General features: G+C 32.2%; 2 protein-coding genes across 2 annotated transcripts in view; one reads left to right on the top strand and one right to left on the bottom strand.

Moving 5' to 3' along the window:
- Window positions 1-3,829: 3,829 nt before the first annotated feature.
- Window positions 3,830-10,406, bottom strand: LOC128173084 (prolyl 4-hydroxylase subunit alpha-1-like). Its single transcript, XM_052838811.1, has 13 exons — window positions 10,133-10,406; window positions 8,540-8,706; window positions 7,509-7,852; window positions 7,248-7,299; window positions 6,948-7,075; window positions 6,582-6,746; window positions 6,238-6,326; window positions 5,791-5,908; window positions 5,595-5,645; window positions 5,416-5,502; window positions 5,231-5,299; window positions 4,993-5,089; window positions 3,830-4,838 (listed from the first exon to the last, which is right to left on the bottom strand). The coding sequence occupies exons 1-13, from the start codon at window positions 10,306-10,308 to the stop codon at window positions 4,747-4,749; spliced, it is 1,635 nt and encodes a 544-aa protein (XP_052694771.1). The 5' UTR covers window positions 10,309-10,406; the 3' UTR covers window positions 3,830-4,746.
- Window positions 10,407-12,762: 2,356 nt separating this feature from the next.
- The window catches only part of LOC128173066 (chitin synthase chs-2-like), a 29,203-nt gene continuing 21,919 nt past the window's right edge, over window positions 12,763-20,046 (top strand). The window contains exons 1-3 of the mRNA XM_052838798.1: window positions 12,763-12,881; window positions 17,869-17,974; window positions 18,756-19,161. Coding sequence (XP_052694758.1) covers window positions 17,943-17,974; window positions 18,756-19,161 — 438 coding nt within the window. The 5' untranslated portion in view covers window positions 12,763-12,881; window positions 17,869-17,942. The remainder of the gene's footprint in view (window positions 12,882-17,868; window positions 17,975-18,755; window positions 19,162-20,046) is intronic.

Raw genomic sequence — 20,046 nt, 5'->3', positions numbered from 1 at the left:
TTGTGTTAGGTTTGAATCCGCCGAAGATCTTTGATTTGTATTTATTGAGTATCCGCACATCCGTTTTAAATTTTACATTTAAAACTTGCACTAATACAGTTTTTTTTTAATTTTGAGAGTTTTCCTTCGTGTCTTTGAAATTATTTATCATAATCATAAAAATATAATTAATTATGATAATCATTTAAAATGAGCAAAAAATCAATTAACGCAAATAGAAACCCTTTGGGGAGCATATTATTTCTAACGTTTACATTAATTTAAGAATCAGATACTTCTGTGATACTCTGGAATAGGTATGGACTGGCTCTGAATATAATCAGCCTGTATTTGCAATTTCCTGTACAAAGTTCTCAGTAACCTTACGCCAAGTAGTAGTCTTTGACTCTATCGTCTTCCCACAAATGTTTATTTAAAAATAAAATTTAGGGTTATGACTATTTTAAAATAGTCATAACATCAAATTTTATTTTTAAATAAACTTTCGTGGGAAGACACTATCTACATACGGTGAACACCTCGTCAGAGATGGGACGACGGCCAGTTCAAGATCAATGAAGTCTCTGACAGTAGGCTTGATATACCAATCCATTCATTGACATTCTGTCATTGGCGTGAAGAGATTCAGAAAACAAGATAAAAAATACGAAAGCATCTGATTGAACCAGGCTGTAACTTGATTTATGGGAATCCAAACTGGTCTGTTGCACAGGAATAAATAATGTGGATATAATGATATCGCTCTTGTCAATAAATAATCTGCCATTAATTCAGTTATGATTAATGTGACTATGAAGGAAATATCGATATATACAATTAACAGAAAAACAATGTAATTTGTCTTCCCAAAACAACTTTGTCTATTTCAAACTTTAAAATAAAGTGACGAGTGCAACAATTGGTTAACATATGTGAAAAACAGTTTGAAAAATACCTAATCAAATGTACATGTACTTGTATATTGAAGGATAAATGCAGCGTACACATTTCTATGTAAATAGCCATTCAGCACCATAGGAAATACTTTGATTTGTTTATTTGCTGATTGATCTCTAAGATTGCATCTCCACGTAGTCTTCTAAGGTACTGGCATTCAATAAGATTAATACAGACCCGGAGAGAGAAGCTGTTATAATTGCTGATAATACTGATAAACCCTGAATCGATATGACAGCAGTTCTTTGGATGTCAGACGTAAGGGTCTGTGTTTGCACATCTGTGCTTGCTTTAAGCAAAGTATTGCATAATTATACATAAAGTTTAATCTCGAAAACATTTGACTGTCTTTGTGGCCATCATCTTTCTTTGACTATTTCAACCTCATGAAAAAGAAAAATTGATCTATAGAAATGTTTTCAAAATTATATCAAATTTGAAGCTAGATTTGTGGATACTTTTTTCTTTACAAATGTCTATAGCTCGAAGTTTATTTTACATATCTATTCAATGTAAATCTTATTTGATTAGCTTATTGTGACTTAGCCGCCTCTTTTGATACTAAATAATTAAGATTTTGTTTTGTTGTTAAATTCGGTCAGTTTGTTTGAATTCTTACATGTAAAGATGTAGCTTTTATATGGAACGAACTGTCAACTTCCTGTATAAAATTAGCTGGAGAAGGTTTTAAAGATTTAACAAAATATAAAAGATAAATCTTTTGAATAAATCACGATATATAGCTAGGTAATATTCCTTCCAAATAGCTCAGTGGTTTGTTTAGTAGTTGATTAGAGACATTAAACCCTTTTCACAATTTTCGCACGAGCACTTTACAACACTTTGCGACCGATTTTTTTTTAGATTAGCACGAGCTCTCTCATACGTTGCACGAGCTCTCGCATTCGTTTCATGCGTTTTAGTGCTCGCATCAAGTCTTCTCAAAATAGTGGACATGCACACTATTCAGAAGCGACCGAATGCGATCCAAATCATTGCAGTACAACGCACGAACATTAGTACGAACGTTTTACAGCGTTTTGTGTACTCGCAAGAGTGATGCACGATTTTTAAAGTTCGTAAGATGAAACGCGGTTGTTAATGTGCGTAATGTGCGACCATGAGTCTGTTCAATCGTCCGATCACCTGGTCTCTCGCGCGATCCTATCGCATTATCTTTCAACAGTTGCTTTCATTGTACAACAGTCGCATACAGACGCAAGATACATCGCAAGATTTAATGTGTTTACATCGCACAACGCTGGCTTATATCGTGCGAATTTCGTACGAATACTTTTTTCAAATGCGATTTTTTTGGCATCAGTTTACGATTCATATCTAATTTTATCGGTCGCACGAATATTCAGTCGCTTTTGCTCGTGCGCAAATTGTGAAAGGGGCTTTAGATGTCAAAGACCTCGCACAGGTAACTCCACCTTTTATCTTATATTTTTGAGATGGTTGACAGTTTGTTATTGTCATTTTTCATGATTTAAATGATACACTCAGTAGGTCTCATGATACAGATGGTACAGATGATACAGATGGTACAGATGATACATATGTACAGATGATACAGATAGTATAGATGATACAGATGGTATAGATGATACAGATGGTATAGATGGTACAGATGGTATAGATGATACAGATGGTACAGATGGTACAGATAATACAGATGTACAGATGATACAGATGGTATAGATGATACAGATGGTATAGATGATACAGATGGTATAGATGATACAGATGGTATAGATGATACAGATGGAATAGATGGTACAGATGGTACAGATAATACAGATGTACAGATGATACAGATGTACAGATGATACAGATGGTACAGATGATACAGATGGTAAAGATGATACAGATGGTACAGATGATACAGATGGTATAGATGATACAGATGATACAGATGGTATAGATGGTACAGATGGTACAGATAATACAGATGTACAGATACAGATGTACAGATGATACAGATGGTATAGATGATACAGATGGTACAGATGATACAGATGGTATAGATGATACAGATGGTATAGATGATACAGATGGTACAGATGATACAGATGAAGAGATACAAAGACCTTGACATTAAAGTTAAGAAAGAAAAAAAATGACAATATATGTATGGCACGTCGAAATCAACAAAAATAAGCTCGGCATATTTTCACAGTTGATAAACTAGGTTTACTGACTGTAAACTATAGTTTACGAACCGCTAACTATAGGTAACGATTCGTTAACCATAATTTTTTTTGTAAAACCAATTATTATTTATAGACTGTAAACTATAGTGGTTGTAAACTATAGTTTACGAATGCTTATCGAAGTCTGTAAATAAACGTTAATAATAGATTCTAGTGAAAAATATTCACCTCTGTAAAATATACGGTAATTTACATTCGTTAACTGTTACTAATAGTTGTTAATTATAGTTTCACAAATTGTAAAACTATGTATCTCAGACAAACAATGGTTTGCAATCATTTGCTGTTATCAGTGTTAGTTATAGTTTACACGTCTAAAACAAAGATGATCGCGTTAACTATGGTTAACAAATGCGAAATGTAAATAATTGGCATTAACTACAATCTAGTCCATAAACTAACAATAATTTACAACCAAGAATCCTAGTTTATCGACGATGAAACTATGTTCACCCCATTTTTGTGAATTTTTTGTGAATCTATGTACCAAGTTGTAAAGGAGACTCGACAATGTACACGAGTGGCCACGTTTTCCAATATGTCCGGATTTAATTTTATTTTGTTCATTTCTTCTGTGACTGAAGAAAGAAGGAGGTCATAATATATGGTAATCACATATAACATTAAAAATAAGCGATAAATAAGAAAATAATCATCAAAACAAAGTTTCCCAAAACACGTGTGTTGCTATTTTATTATCTAAACGTAAGCACTGATCGATTGACAAATACCACAGAACAATAAATCGTTGTCTTTTTTCTAATTGTTTCTTTTTTACTTCTTCGGTTATAATGGACAGTTGCTACAACAACTATACAAAATACTTTTACAAAAAAGTCCACAAAACAGATAAAATGTCTGTTCGGCTTTATAAAGTACCATATTGAGAATTTTTGTTGTTTTATAGCATTCTATGTTTATTTATTTTGAATCAAGTACCTTGGTAACAAACTTTATGTGAAAATGCTACAACTACAGTAATTAAACACAAACATCATTTGTATGTAATCGTTTATGGTATAAAATAAGATAGGCGTTTATCTTTCTATTAAAAAACCCATCAGGTCTCAGGATAATGAAGCAATTTCAGACTTAAGTCAAACTTTCTGTCAGTCATAAAATAATCTTTAATCATAAAATGAAGATTGACTCGAAATTTGAAATTAACAACGTTATGTCAAGGCAGTTTTAATATCATGTCAATTTCGTCGCTGTGTTTTCAATCAAAAGACATTTATAAGGCAGTGTGCAATTTTCGACTTAATTCTAAGATGGCTTTATGATTTCGAGGTCTTTACAACAAAAATTGTGTTGTTTGAAAGGTTTATTAAACATAAAACGATTATATACAGATGATGTTTCTGATTAAGTAGTTTTAGAGTTTTCACATAATTTTGTAAACAAAATACATGAATCAAAATAACCTTTTCCATAATTTTAATGCAAGGTGTAATAAATTGTGAACAGCATGGTCCTAGTTTCAGCTGTCTTTAGTTTGGTACTTCCACTCATTTACAATTTGATTTCAAAATTTGAAGTATGATACCAGATTGACCCAACCAATACAACTTCGTTGCCGGTAAATTAGCACTTGTCAAATTTTTGGAAAGTTTTCAACAGCATCTTCGGTCAGACCACATAACCTTCGGTCCATCTGTCCTTCTTCACGAATCCACTTGTTGCTCACTAAAACAATAGTGAGCTATTTTATAAATAGATCAAGTCACACTTTATACATGTAGTGTCATACAAAGCTTAATAAAATTATTAGATATTAACGAACATAAATTTCGTGTGGATAGAATGGACATAAGGCAATCAGATATGCAATAAGTGTTACCCCATTTAGATCCAACTAAGACTGGACAGCCCCCATGTAAAGTTCGGGGATCTGTCGCTCCACTCGGTCTCACGTTATACCAAAACGCCGCTCCTCCCTGAAATCAAGTGATACGTCACCGAACGAGTGTAGAAAAAATATGATCTATCTATCTATCTATCTATCTATCTATCTATCTATCTATCTATCTATCTATCTATCTATCTATCTATCTATCTAAACACACAAGTTACAATACCTTGGCAACTGGTATTCTTGTTTTTACTTCCGGAAATACTGTGGCGCCACCAGCTTTGACGTCATTCAACTGTAAAAATGCAAAGAGCTATAAAATCTTTGTAAATGTTTTACATAAACTAAAAAGCATTTTATTGAAATGACCAAATAATTTCAGAGTACTCCAGTTGTTTTTGGAAAACTAACATAAAACATCCAGGTTGCCATTCTCTCACCGGAAGTTCTAATGTCATCAGAGTCTAACGGATTAGATGGTATCCCCAGCATGTACCCCTATAAAAGCCAATGAAACATTTTCATTAAACAAAAGTAATATAATAGTTAACAACTACAAGACTACTTAGCCGTTAGTACACAAGACTAACCGTATAATCGTAGTGAACGGTGTACATTCCTCCCACTCCATAATTCAACACCTGTACAACGAAAGTAAATATATTGTTTTGCAATCCTGTTCTCATAGGTGTTTTACAAATATTTCATACAAAGAATAACATAACAAATGACTCTCTTTAATATGCACAACTCCTTTGATATAAATCAAATTTAAAATGACCATACCTGGAATTTCTCGGAGTGACTTCTCACTGACTTGTACTCGGCACTAAGTCCTGTTGTAAGTTTGATCCTGTTCTCAAGCCGCGATAGCTCTGGGTATTCATCTGTACCAAGCCAAGATCTGTAAGGAAAGAGTAATATAAAAGACGTATCGCCATTATGCCAATTTTCTTGTATCGTTATAATTCCCCATATTTAACCAGAATCTCTCGACTGTAATAGACAGCTTGTAAAAGTGTATCTCAAATTGTGCCAAGTTTACATTAATATCGATTCGTTCAGAATTAATGAAAATAAAGCAAGACTGGTCAATTATTTGATAGAAGTCAGTACTAATCGAGAGCGTACGGTCAAAAAACAACAAATGAAAATATAATGAATGATAACAATAGATAGCAAATAGTTTACTGATTTTGTTTAAAATGGTGAGTCGGAGTAATGTAGACTTACGTTTGACTCACGCGTACGTTATCAAGTTTTCCATACGTTACATGTCCATCTGGCCCGGTATTTTCTAGAAAAACGGTGGATCTTGTGAACTACAAACATTACATACTACGATTGAAGTAAAATATAAAACACCAACGTTAAAATATTTGATTTTATCTTAAGATCGATTACAGGCTTATAATTTTGATATTTCTTATTGATTTAACATTAGATCATCGTTCTAACGTTATGTAATGATAAAACAGTTACATGTAGATTCAATAGCCGATTTTGATGACATATTTATGAATGTAATACAATTTATATAAAAAGACAGCAATAAACGCAATTAATTAAAAACATACTCCCTTGGAAGCAACGGATTTTAGATGTTCAATACTGGTGGGAGAGATGACGTCATGAAAAATGGCAATCCTTGGTTCGTAATTGACAACTTCCTCTTTTGCTTTGTAATAAGGTATAACAGTTTCCCTTAAAAAGCACCGAAGCTTGGCTAGCTCCTGTAGACTCTGTGATAAAGTTTTCATTGTTTAGCATATGCATGTAAATAATGACACGTTTATAAACACCGACATTTGTTCTGTAAATAAATTTCAAGGTACTTTCTTTCGGTTTTCTGAGAGTAAAAAACAAATAATATCATATACTTCAATGATAACTGAATCAGTAATCATAATTTGCTTAATATATAAACCATCAATGTCATTTACTTTTTGTTCCTCACGACATAGAGCTTCGTACATTGCATCCTTTGGTGTTGGTTCTGGAATGGTCTCGTTCTCGTTGCTGTTCGCACTGGACAGATAAAACGCTACGTCTCGATTTATACCACGGTTATCTAGGTGATCCAAACAAGTCTCATTAAGACGGATTAACAAGTATTATCATCTTTGGAGAAAGATATTACTTTAAAAATAATAATACAATGTATAAAATTTTTAAATATGTATGCTTTATAAAACTCAGTTAATGAAATGAAAAGTGTTTTCAAACAAAGAAGGAAAAATCACCTAAACTATGGAAAGGTTCCAAAATAAGAATCCCTCTCTTTGGAAAACCTAACTGGAAATACACATTGCTTTACACTTATTTTTCATATTAATGGTAAACAAATGCCCAATATTACTATTATTTCAAAGAAATTTATTTCAAATTTTACATGCATGCTTTTTATAGAAAAATGTTAATAACAACTTCGAATTAAAATATACAAAATGTAATTTTAACAAAGATAGCTACTAGACGTCTAAGAAAGTATTTATAATTCTAACTTTGTAGAAAGACGCTGCTAGTGACCGCGCAACACGAATCACAGTGGTCTGGTTGTAGGAGAACCCATCCCGTGTTTGTAATCTTTTGTACAAAGCTTCTAGCCATCTCATTTCTGAGTAGTCGTCCTTGACACTGTCCGCGAACTTCGCTACGGTCAACACCTCGTCATCAGACATAGGTTGGTCTGCAGTGTATGTTTGGACAATGCCATTGATGAATTTATTGAGATCTAGCTTGTACACCTTCCACAATCGGAGGAGAGCGCTTGATGCCCCGTCTAAATCGTAGGTCGAGGGCCACAGACCAAGACGCTTGCTCACCAGCTGAACAGTGAAATTAAAATCTGAAAAAAATCGCCACATTATTGAACAAAAATCCTCATTGTTTTATTACTAATGTGTCAAATTTCAAACAGTCACGACCATTTATCTTCTATTGTTATTAAATGATTAATTGTAAACGTAGGATATTATATCAATAAACAAATGATCCAGTGTAACGAAAAATATTGACCCGGGTTGAAATTTGATCCGGGGTTCACTTGTTAACGTTGAATATTGAGCCATGGTTGCTTTTTCTATTGAAAATATAGACCTAGGACTATGAATCGGGTCATTTTAGCGGCTTGTTAAGTTTTTTTTTTAAATTTCCGATTACCTCAACATGTTGAAAATTGATCCTGGTGAAAATTATTCCACCTCAGAGCGTAAATTGTCTTTTAACTGAAAGTTGCTTAGCAAGATTTATTCAACATTGAAAAATGATATCCAGGTCAATTTCAATCCAGGTGAAAATACTTCGGTCCAAAGTTGAACTTCAAATCCGTCTTGTTAACATTGCGTTAACTACCAAACATAAAGGTACTTTTATGGTATAGATATGATTTACGTATATAACTACAAGAAAAAAAGTTCATAAATCAATTTCTTTATGGTATGCCTTGTGTTAATCATAAGATTTATTTACCAACATGTTACGTGTTCTAACGTTATTTGAATGAGCTTCATTTACTCATGCCTATGATTTATACCTTTAGCAGCTTCAGTATCCTCGCAATCTTTGCACCAGATGTTATCAAATACCGACTGCCATTCCACGACAAATCGATACAGTAGATGGAAGTCGTTAATAGGGTGTTCGATGTAGCGATACCCATCCTTGATATTCTTTCGTTTTATTTTAAGCGACTCAGAAAACCTACAGATAATGAAAACTCCCTGATAAAACACGTCTGTGATGTGATTTTTGCAAATTCAATGCTGATTCATTGCTCTAAACTGAACGATAACAGGAGAGAGAGAGAGAGAGAGAGAGAGAGAGAGAGAGAGAGAGAGAGAGAGATGATAAGGTAGATGTGTATTGAAATATCAACACTTTATCAATTAAACAAAACATTTGCTGGTGAATTATGTGCTAACCATAATTCACAATTTATGCAAGATCATGGGGGCTTCAATATCTGAAATCGCATTTTGAAATCTTGCCTTCTTAGTAAATTAGGCGATTTAACTGAAATAGTTTGATAGCTTTTTTAAATGCTATGAGAAAAGAATTTTTTTCATTTCTCATTTGGCCGAATATATATATATATATATATATATATATATATATATATATATATATATATATATATATATATATATATATTGTCAACATGCTTGATTGAAACTATTTCGGAAACCAGAATAAAACATACATTTATAGATTTACTAAGAATGAACACGTCTCTCTATACAATGATGTCGCCCGAGCAGTAACAGATTCGGTATTGAACGAGCTTTTGCTTATAATTCTATTCTCATTGATGTATTAATTTCCCAACGTACAGAGCCTATATTTTAAAAGATTCTGAAAAGGACAGCTGTCATTCTTGCTGCTTAGCCTGACAATCACTGACCGTCATCCCCACCAGATGTTGGACAGGATGATGACGGGGCGCGGTAATCGTGGAACTTTTGTATTTCGAAAACCTGTATTTACCCAACGCCTGGTCTTGAAGAATTTAAAAGACCTTCGATTTTAAGCTTGAATATTACATTGAAATGTCTGAGCATTCATTAGAGGTGGAACACGCATAATAAGTGCAAACATTAACTATTTGATAACGACTTAAGAATTCCTGCCGGGGAGACTCTCAGTGCATCAAGAGAGAAAATAAATGTCTCAATCACGGAGCGATATAAGATTTTGAAAATTGTTCTGTTAAAAAAATAGTTTACTTTTAAAAATTCATTTTATTATCTTTCTACACTATTATGTAAGACGTATGAGATTTTCAAGAAGTATGACCTATTTTACTTTGCACTCTTTTTTAAATGCACTGCTTTTCAAATAAAAAACAAGATATTCTGGTTTCATCGTGTATTTATTATTCCTATACTTTACCATTAAATATGCACAAGATTTACCCTTGTATTGCATTAGTTTCGGTGAACTTTTCGATCTTAAAAAAGGATACGCACAATTACAAATCTAATGGTATCTTTTTCGCAAATGTTATACTGAAACATATTACAAATATAAAAAATCAAAAGAATCAAATACAATAAGCAAATATGTAAACATCCATGAAGATCATTAAAACCTTAACGAAAGAATAATAATTAGAAACCCCCACACATACCTTAATATTTCTGGGGGAACATCCTGTCCGCTCTCCTGAATACTACTGATGTATCTATTCAAACTTAATTGTAATTTCTCTTCTTCTCTTAAAAGGTCCTGTAATTTACATAAAGCACTGAAAAGATCACACTGCAAAACAGAGAAAAGACCAAAGACAACCAATAAACGGAGCATGATGTATAATGTCTCGTATTTTCAAAAGGACAAATTGACATTCGATGGACCATGTACCACTAGATACTGGGCGTTTTACAAGATTTGTGTTTTACTTGATGCGTGTCACTGTATTGGAGGGATAAGGTCGATGAAATACATATGTGCGCAGATTTGTCCAGGAATGTAGATTAATTTTTATGTATCTGAATTTGGTTTAATCTTCTTGGTGACATTGCATTTATACTTTTGATTTGTTTTTTATTCATGTATTATGTTTTTTTACATGTAGTCTCAGTGCATAAACAACTGTTAACACAATCTTAAAATCAGGAAATTTCAAGAAAAAGTGCTAAATGATCCTATCATTTTAATAATATCGAAATTAACAGAAGATATCCTAATTTTCTAAATTTAATTACTCATTACATATTTTTGAGACGGTTGAAAGTTTGTTATTGTCATTTTTTATTGATTACATTATATCGTGAGAGGATAAGATATCCAAAACCCAATGCCAGCTAAGATTAACTATACGTGCACTTCAACAATTCCCACACATTGTAAACAATGTATTCCGCCGCTTAGCAACTTTACATTGCAAACTCGAAAAGAATAAGCAATGAAGAATACTTGCAAATAAGAAGAGATTTCCATGTGATGTTTAAAAATATCTGATGTAAACTTACACTGTCCAACTAACATGCTACATGTATATATTCACAGATTTTTAAAAAATTGGAATTACATTTTTGTGCAAAGAACGATTTCCATTGATGTTCAGTCGACATCCGGGCCACCATGCCCCGTATGTATAGTCTGGCCATCGCTTACGCACTGTGTCGAAATTAAGAGATTCTAGATATTAAAAATATCACATCATTCATAGACCTGTTGATCTTTATTTCAGTCGTTTAAACTGCAATCATGACAAATCGATAGAAATATGTAAACTATCTTTATCATAAGGATTGTGAGGCTCAATAATTCATGTTGTTTATTCAAAAATAGCTAATATAATTGTCAGTACAGGATGAACCATAAATTTTAATACTGTTTTAAATACAAAGTACAGTTTAAATCAGCACTTCTGTATTCAATGAAATTGGACTGCAGTTTTATACTACGTAGCTTAAGTGACGTTTTTATGTCTTATTCGGCATAGCAGGGGAACTTAAAATTAACATCAAAATAACAATACACTATATGGTAATTTGACTTCTTCCGTTTTGCAATAACGATTGTGTAGACTACGAACCCCGGGATAATGACACCACTGCTATGCCCAGTAACACAGCAGCAAGTTGCCTTCTGGATTCAGTCCTAAAAGTAATAAAACTTTCTCTATTTTCTTGTTCAAACCATACGGCCATTCATGACGTATGTGTTTATGGCACATCGTTTCTGTACTTTTTCATACCTCAATCTTCTATTATTCAGAATTTTATTTCGAATATCATTGATACCATCATTGTTAATTCATGCATGTTCCTTTTAGATACTCGCTTTGACAAAGCATGCAGAGACCTTGATTGTCATTGTTGTTCATGGTTGTCCTTAGTTCATCTCAAATAAAATCTGTGTTCCAATCTTAAAGTCTTTGCTTTCCTTCTACTCTGGAAAGAATTAATCGTATTACTATTTCTTTGGCATATTAACGTTTAAGATTCTCAAATACATGCGATTGATTTGTAGCCTTTTTTTAATAAAATTGTTACACCTTGTAAAATCCAACAACAATCATATGCCATTATTCTTTTCAAGTTAATTTTTACCTACCTTAAACCTATTTAAAAAAGTGAAGCTGTAGGTGATTAAATTGATACCTCATGCATTTATAAGTGTATCTCTTAGCATATCAATGTATGATAAATTTGGAATAGTACCAGATTCTATAATTCTACATAATTCTCGATTTATCTCATTTGGTCTTATGAAATAATAAAACACTACGACTTTAGAGACACTGGAAGAGGGCCAGACACTGCCAACAAAGTAGTACAATTTTCAATGAAAGAATTTCGGATTATTTGAACTGGTACTCTGTATCTTATTTTTTATATGCAAAGCTCGAATTCAGTCAATGACAAAAACAACATTCAATTTGTCGGTCTTATTTCAAAGAAAACTTTATCTACCCTTGCGCATCTTTGTGGTTCAATGTATTATTCTTTGAAGTTTTGTGAATAACCTTTATCAACAGACTTTACTTGTTTAAAGTGCATTTTCCAAACATCGGAGGGACTGTTTTCATTTCATTTCATTGCATTCTTTAGAAATGTTCGAAGCTGAAGTGTTAAGAAGGGTAAAAAAGCTTAAAATACACACTTTTATTGAGAAAATAGACGTTTGAATAAAAAAAAATAACCGATCGTTTGGATCGATTTATTGTCTTGAAAAAATGGGATTTTAAACTTTGTTGCAAGTTAAACACCATTGCAACATATAGCATTTACGCAAATAAAAGAGCGCGAACGTGTTATTATGAACCCCGACGCTTGTAGAATCTTGCGTGAAGTTAATTGCAATGTTACTAGGGTATTTAAAACCAACTTAAACTTAGATCTACTTCAGAGATCCGAGAAACAGCTTAGGTATGTATGTAGATATTTATCAAAAAACTTAATTCTCTTTTTAACGAAAAACTTGTATTTATGTTATTTAATATTTATAATTTTATATTAATATAAAACTTTTTAAAAGTTTGCAATGAATTAAACAATTCAATTTAAATTACTTTGAGATTAAATATTAAGTAGTACGATTTTAGTGGATTATCAGTGATTTGGTGCATTACCTACTTATATACTAAAACATTCGATGAATGCATAAGCTTTCTGAAAAGTACAAGGTAAAGCTGGAATCTACTGTAGAAGCAACATAAAAAGTGTAAAAAAAAAGCCCTTTATGTTTAACAAGCTAAGTAAGAATAATTCTAACTTTATAAGATTTGAAGATGCCGTGTGATACAATGCATTTACCGAAAAGTTTTACATTGTTGCTTGATACCATAATCATTTTTATTGGGACTGGGAAAAGCATCATTTTTTAAAATTAATACCGGTACATAAAAGAAATCCATGGCATGCACTATTCTAAATTACATGCTGTCCTCTGATATAAACTATATGTACTTTATATAATTCGTATGATTCATTGCCGTAAGGACTAGTAAATGAAAAGTAGGGACTGTTTAATTTTGAAACAACAACACAAAATCATCGTTCACAAAATACATGTACATTCAAAATAAAAAAAATTGCCATTCATCATAAAGCGTCTCATTCAACAATAATATATTGTTATATAGATAGAGACAAATCGTCTTATTCTTTGGACCTTTGTGCTACAAAAATCGCATAAGACGACAATTGTGTTCGTAGTTTGCTACCATTTTGCAAAAAAAAAAAAACTATCCCAAGTCTCAACCCAGTTTAAGATAATAAATTTTGTAGGTACGACACGCATTTCTTACGGAATGCCAACATTTGTTTGACCTTTTAAATACTAGTAGCCCTTTTAAATCTTCATTTGACATTTTCTCTCTGTAACGTAAATATTAATGTCTTTTAAAATAATAGGTAAGTTGTTGCTTTTGAAAGATGATATCTAGAAATATTTCAAAGCGAACTAGATAAAGGATATTTTCTATTTTTTTCCGACAAAAAACCCCCAACTGTTCTTAAGCATACTGCATATTATTTACCCCCCCCCCCCCTCCCAAGAAAAAAAGAAGTAAAAACACCGACTATTTTTCTTTGTCTTCTTAACCTAACCTTAAAGTATAGTTAAAATTTTAGAAACCTGTTCGGAAATATATTTCAATAGATTTTCGATGTGGCGAAAATACTCTTTAAAAGGTCCCGAGAGTTCAGTTCTTTATTGACATTTGTGCCCAGTTGAGGATCTTATTATTTTCCACTGGTGTTGGTTTAAAAATCTGCCCCTGTCTTTATATTTATACACATGAATAGTTTGTTAAGATTAAGATTACTAAGAAAACCTGCTACTAAAACTTGTTTTAAACGGATAGAAAAAAAATCGGCACAATTGATGTGTTAACCACAGCATATATATTTAAATAAAATAAAGATTATTTAGTTTCCAGATAAAAATCAAAGAAATTGGAACAATTAAAAACTAAATTATGTCTATATAATGCTAATAAATATGATATATCAAGACAGAAAGATATCTGAAACTGCCTCGTTTATGATTTTAGTCAATTTTTGTAGAACTTTATTGTTTGACTATAGTCCGAACATTGCTGATTCAGTGTTAGTTATTACAGATTCTCTAAAAGGAAATTATTTGGGAATTTCTAATGAGCTTTTACCCGGTTTTTTTCACTTGGTGGTATAGAAAAGTAGGAAACAATATTCATGACCCCCAACTTGTATCTTATCTAATGAATAGTCTACAGAATATAGGGAATTTAAAGGTTTGTTTTAGATCAATTCATTTATAAAAGTATTGATTAGCCGGTGTGAATTGAATTAAATACTGACTGTATGTTTTTATCCTATATAGCATTTTTGTTTTTATCATTTAACGTATACGTCATATACTTTCAATAAATAAAATTACAACAAATTTTTCATTTTTATTAAAAACTATTTTATATTGTGGAATTATTTGGGTAAAGAATGCACATGTCCATACTGTTTCCGGTGCAATTGGTTGCTTCAAAAAGGCAGAAATTAACTCCTCGAAATGGATATACACCTATCATTATGGCTTAAAACCGGGTGAGACAACAGTCTTGTAATCATAATGACAGAAGGAAAATCTACCTTTTCGTCGACAAACGACTTGAATGTAAATTAAAGGTGACTAAATGGCATACCTCTGCTAATCCCCCATATTTTCATAAATTTTAGTTAACGTTCAATTGACTATATTTACATTCTACTGTGTTTTTCCATTAAATTCCGTGATGTTTAAATGCCTCTAAATGCAACACCTATTCACTGCGTATGAATTTACATGTAATTTACATAGTAGTTCTCAAACAGTGATTACTATGTAATCGGTTAAAAATGTATTTCATAAATGTTGTCAAAACACCATGTTTTATAATTATTCAACAAAACAGTTGACTTTATTGTAAAAAGCAACATTTCAATAGTTATTTTTCATGGATTATATTTTCATGCTCGTCGATCTCATCTCAACGGTCTCTGTGAAAACCAGTTTAAACCGGTATTACAAATCAGCTGTTCTTGCTGTTACTAATTTACTCCCTCCGTGGTCTGCACTTTATATCAATTTATTTCAGTAAACAATTGATTTCTTCTGTAAAGGAATGTAAATATAAGCATTAAATGATTTATTTTTGACGTCGTCGTGTCAATAACTGCCGTCAGGTGAGCAGACAAATTATCATAACGCGCTAACGCGCGTTATTCAATTTGTCTGCTCGCCTGACGGCAGTTATTGACACGACGACGTCAAAAATAAGTCATTCAATGCTATAAAATGGCATAACTTCGTCTTTTGAATTGTATTGTATTAAATGTTAACAATAACTATGTTCTTGGCAACATTGAAGGTATTAATAGCTAACCGTAATTTTGTACCTGTGCATGAGTATATGAAATTAAAACATATTTCATATATCCATAGAACCACACACACAATTGTGAATCAAAGTAATGAGAGTACTGAAAGACGGGGTCTTGAAAGTTTGAATTTGTAATTTTCCTGGATTTCCTCGAATATGCTTCCAAAATTTATGAGTTTGAATTAGTTGTTACAATCTATGTTAATTCGGCTTTTTTCCAATTGTCTGATACTTTGTCTAAATTTTACTCAATCCCGGTCTTCATAACCGTAGAAAGTTGACACAACGGTATAATTTATGTAAAATAAAACCCCAAGGAAAAAAATAAAAAATTACTACTAACCGGGAAAATCAAACAACTATATCAAAGAAGATAATTTTAATCATTAGATTTATTTAATTTTTGTGATCCAAGGGAAAATCCACAAGTCTGACGGTATCCGTAATAAAAGTTTTATGAAAACCCTGAAAACTCTAAAACTGCTGAATTAACAAACAAAGTGAACATTTGTATACCGATAACAAACACAGGCACCTGACGTTAGAAATATTTTTTTTTACAATAAGATTCCAAGAACTTTGACAATACAAAGATTTGTCACGGTCGCTATTTTGATTTTTAAGACCGACTTATCTGACACGATTTTCTTCATTTGCGATTCATGCAAAATTAATAGGTAAAAATAAATCCGTTCGCCACTTACTACTTTTTTGTGTAAACTCGTGCATCACCTTCACGAATTACGACACAACTGATCCTTTCATTAAAAATCATACTCCGAAAATCAGACACAGAAAGAACAGAGATTGTCAACTCCGCCATTAGCATGTAAATGATACGGGGCCAACCTTACTTTGAGAACTACAAATGCAACAGCAATATTGTTTCAGTCATTATATTTCAACCTGATAGTGAATATGAACATGAACCTGTAATATTTTAAGCATGTTTTATTTATGAAATATTTACAAAAACTCTTTATTTAGTTTTTAAATTACTTTTTTAAAACTTCACAAAGTAATGGTAATGCATTACTTTACTCATGTAATGTTAATGTAATGCATTACTTCAAAAAAATTAAGTAATGGTTATTTAATGCCCTAATTCATGAATTGATGATAATGTAATGCATTATTTTACAATGTAATTCACCCCAAGCCTGATTCCAACTAAGCCGGAAAACATGAACATTAACATTTAACTTGGTTCTTCAATCAATAAGATTGTATATGTTATATGATGTATAAGTCTTCCAAAATGTATAATCTATTTTAGATTTTGCTTACAATGGATTGTTTAAAATTTAAATTCAGTTTAATGAACTAAAGAGCCAACGAACGAGAAGGCAAATTAAGACTTGTTTTTATTTTCTTTGTACAAAATTCCTTTAGAGACGAACAGCAGTCATACTGCAAGTAGACTGGAAGCAAATGAAACACCTATTTAATTTGTAAAACATCTGTGTATAACCCGTCCCGATTTTAACTTCGGCTTGCGCATGAAGTTTGGTAGTATTATGGTGAGAGATTGTCAAAATAAAATTCACAACTTTTCAAAAATGGCACATTGCGTTTGGGAACTTTAACTTCGATTCCACTATCAACCTCTTCTATTGATTAATGAGCTCGTACACCAACTGAATCGTCAACGGCCTGTGCATTCAGTTACGTAACTCATTCCACATTTGAACCCGAGCAAGAATATTTTGATCAATTAAACTATTTGTTTATTTTCTAAATAGAATTTTGTTTATACACAGAGGACTTAAAAAGATTTAATGCGTGTTTTTATAATACAGATTTACTGAATTGCATGAAAACTCTCTGCACTATTTTCTTACGCGTAGACTCAATCCATGTGTTCTAAGTGTGCCTTCCGGTTTGAGTCTTCGACTGACAGTAAACCAATAGACGGGGTCACGTGACCCCGTCTAAAAATCATATGAGAGAGAGAGAGAGAGAGAGAATGAGAGAATGTTACATTTGGATATAAATATTTCTTTTCATTTGAATTGTAGATTAACATAGATCTCCACATCAATGAAACACTGAGGTTGGTTTCTGTTAATAATAACCAAAAGGAGCTTAAATCATGATAAACCTGGAGTCATCGGAGAAAAGCAGGCAAGTAACCAATACGTCTAGTTTTATTTAACCGAGGAAAATTACATTTGAACATTCCTTTTTGGTAAAGTAACATTCGGTGTACAGATCCTTTTGTGTTAGTATTGGAACGCAGCGAAATCCAATTTTCAATAACACATCAAATCTGATCACGGCTAATGAGCACAAGTAAATCACGCACTTTCAATATTTGTATTCTAAGATTAAGTGACACGTTCAGAAAATAATATATATATACAGTGTATATATATATATATATATATATATATATATATATATATATATATATATATATATAATCCAAAATGAGTGAAAGGTGATATCACACAGTATATATAATCAATAAAGAAAAAGAAAATGAACAGTTCCAAAGTTTTTATTCACTAGCGCTTTCTGGATTTACATCCTTCTTCAGGTGAATGTACCTCAAGAAGGATGTAAATCCAGAAAGCGCTAGTGAATAGAAACGTTGGAACTGTTCATTTTCTTTTTTGATTTTATATATATATATATATATATATATATATATATATATATATATATATATATATATATATATATATATATATATGTGTGTGTGTGTGTGTGTGTGTGTGTGTGTGTGTGTGTATATATATAACATGCTTAGTTTTTGATATCGTCGGTCCTATATCAGACCAGGACAATCTGTCTACACGGCCTGCCTGATCTGTTATAAGACCAAGAATATGAAAAGAATTAGCATTCAATTCTTAAACGAAATTATCAAATAGAATGAAAGATGTGTGTTTCTATGTTTCAGGAAAGACAAATCTTCGCGTTTCCTGACTGTCTCGGCTCGTCTTTTTTGTTCATTTCTGTTTCTCACCATATCTACCAGCAATGGATTTGCAACTATATTATTTTATATAATGGTTGGCCAACTAAATCCTGTCTCAAACGCTCAGACATCGCATAATAAAAGTTATTATTCCAACATTAGTTCTAATGTTTTGACTGACACAAATATGGTACATACCTCCTGGGTGTTGGCTATTATACTAAGTCTTGCATCTCCACAAGTATACACAATTCTATCATGTTGTTGGATGAAATGTCATAAAAGAACTAACAAGAAGAAAACAGATGGCAATGGAACTGAAAACACAAACGAGGACAGCAACAATAACGATGACAAACGTAGAAGATGTAAAGACTGGGTATTAGTGGTAAGTTCATACATGCATCAATTCAGTTCATTTTTATTCAATAGCAGGATTAAACAACTTAATATTTTCAATCTTTTCCGGTTTTTTAAAACTGTAATCTTGTTTCCATTTCTTCATTATCATTTTTGTACTCAAGTTGCCCTTTTCTCAAATAAATTATTCAAAAGTTTATCAGACAACACCACTTACTTGAGATAGATATTTTATATAAAACCTAGTTTGTCGACTCTGTTTTTTCAACCTAGGTAATTAATTACGCCTTGATGGCAGTTTGGCTGCTTTTTCTCTTATTATCTGCCCTAAAATTAAAAATTCAAAGCCCTGTCGACCAGCAAGTATACAAAATGTTACTACATCGAGTCTGCACAGCTACGATCGTTACAATACTTTCTAGGGGTGCACCGGTTAACTTCGGTTTAAGCTATTCAAGGAGATAGGGGTAAGATTCTTTCATTTTATCGCCATCAACAAAACATGCTACGATTGTGGAATCATCTCATTACTATGAATGATGACAGACTTACGAAATTAGTTTTTCTGTGGGATTTGGAAAAATCAAATAACCAGAACTGGTCACACCATGATGATGTTAAACGTTTACTCCAATTTCTCGATATGTCAACATGATTTTTTTTTAAATCGTGAGGTCTGCAGCCTAAACTTTCACAGAAATTTGTGAATTACTGGCTAAATGAATTACAAAGGGTTTCAAAGTACAGAGCTTACATGTCTTTTAGGATTGATTTTAGGTTAGAAAAATACGTCACAAAGGACATATCCAAACCTTACTGATCTGTACTTGCTCAATTAAGGCGTGCCGTTCTTCCTATCAGAAAAGAAACGGTGGCGATTCAAGGGGAGGGAGTAAACGATAGGCTGTGCACT

Source organism: Crassostrea angulata, chromosome 1, assembly GCF_025612915.1.
Source record: "Crassostrea angulata isolate pt1a10 chromosome 1, ASM2561291v2, whole genome shotgun sequence".
NCBI lineage: Eukaryota > Metazoa > Mollusca > Bivalvia > Ostreida > Ostreidae > Magallana > Magallana angulata.
This window is presented reverse-complemented; position numbering and strand designations above follow the sequence as displayed.

Bases quoted from the DNA above. Each gene is read 5' to 3' on its own strand.
- LOC128173084 (XM_052838811.1), bottom strand. From the start codon at position 10,308: ATGCTCCGTTTATTGGTTGTCTTTGGTCTTTTCTCTGTTTTGCAGTGT. The intron at 6,747-6,947 runs GTAAATGACATT...ACTTTATCACAG, and splicing joins TATGTCGTGAGGAACAAAAA to AGTCTACAGGAGCTAGCCAA. The intron at 5,503-5,594 runs GTTAGTCTTGTG...TGGCTTTTATAG, and splicing joins CCGTTCACTACGATTATACG to GGGTACATGCTGGGGATACC.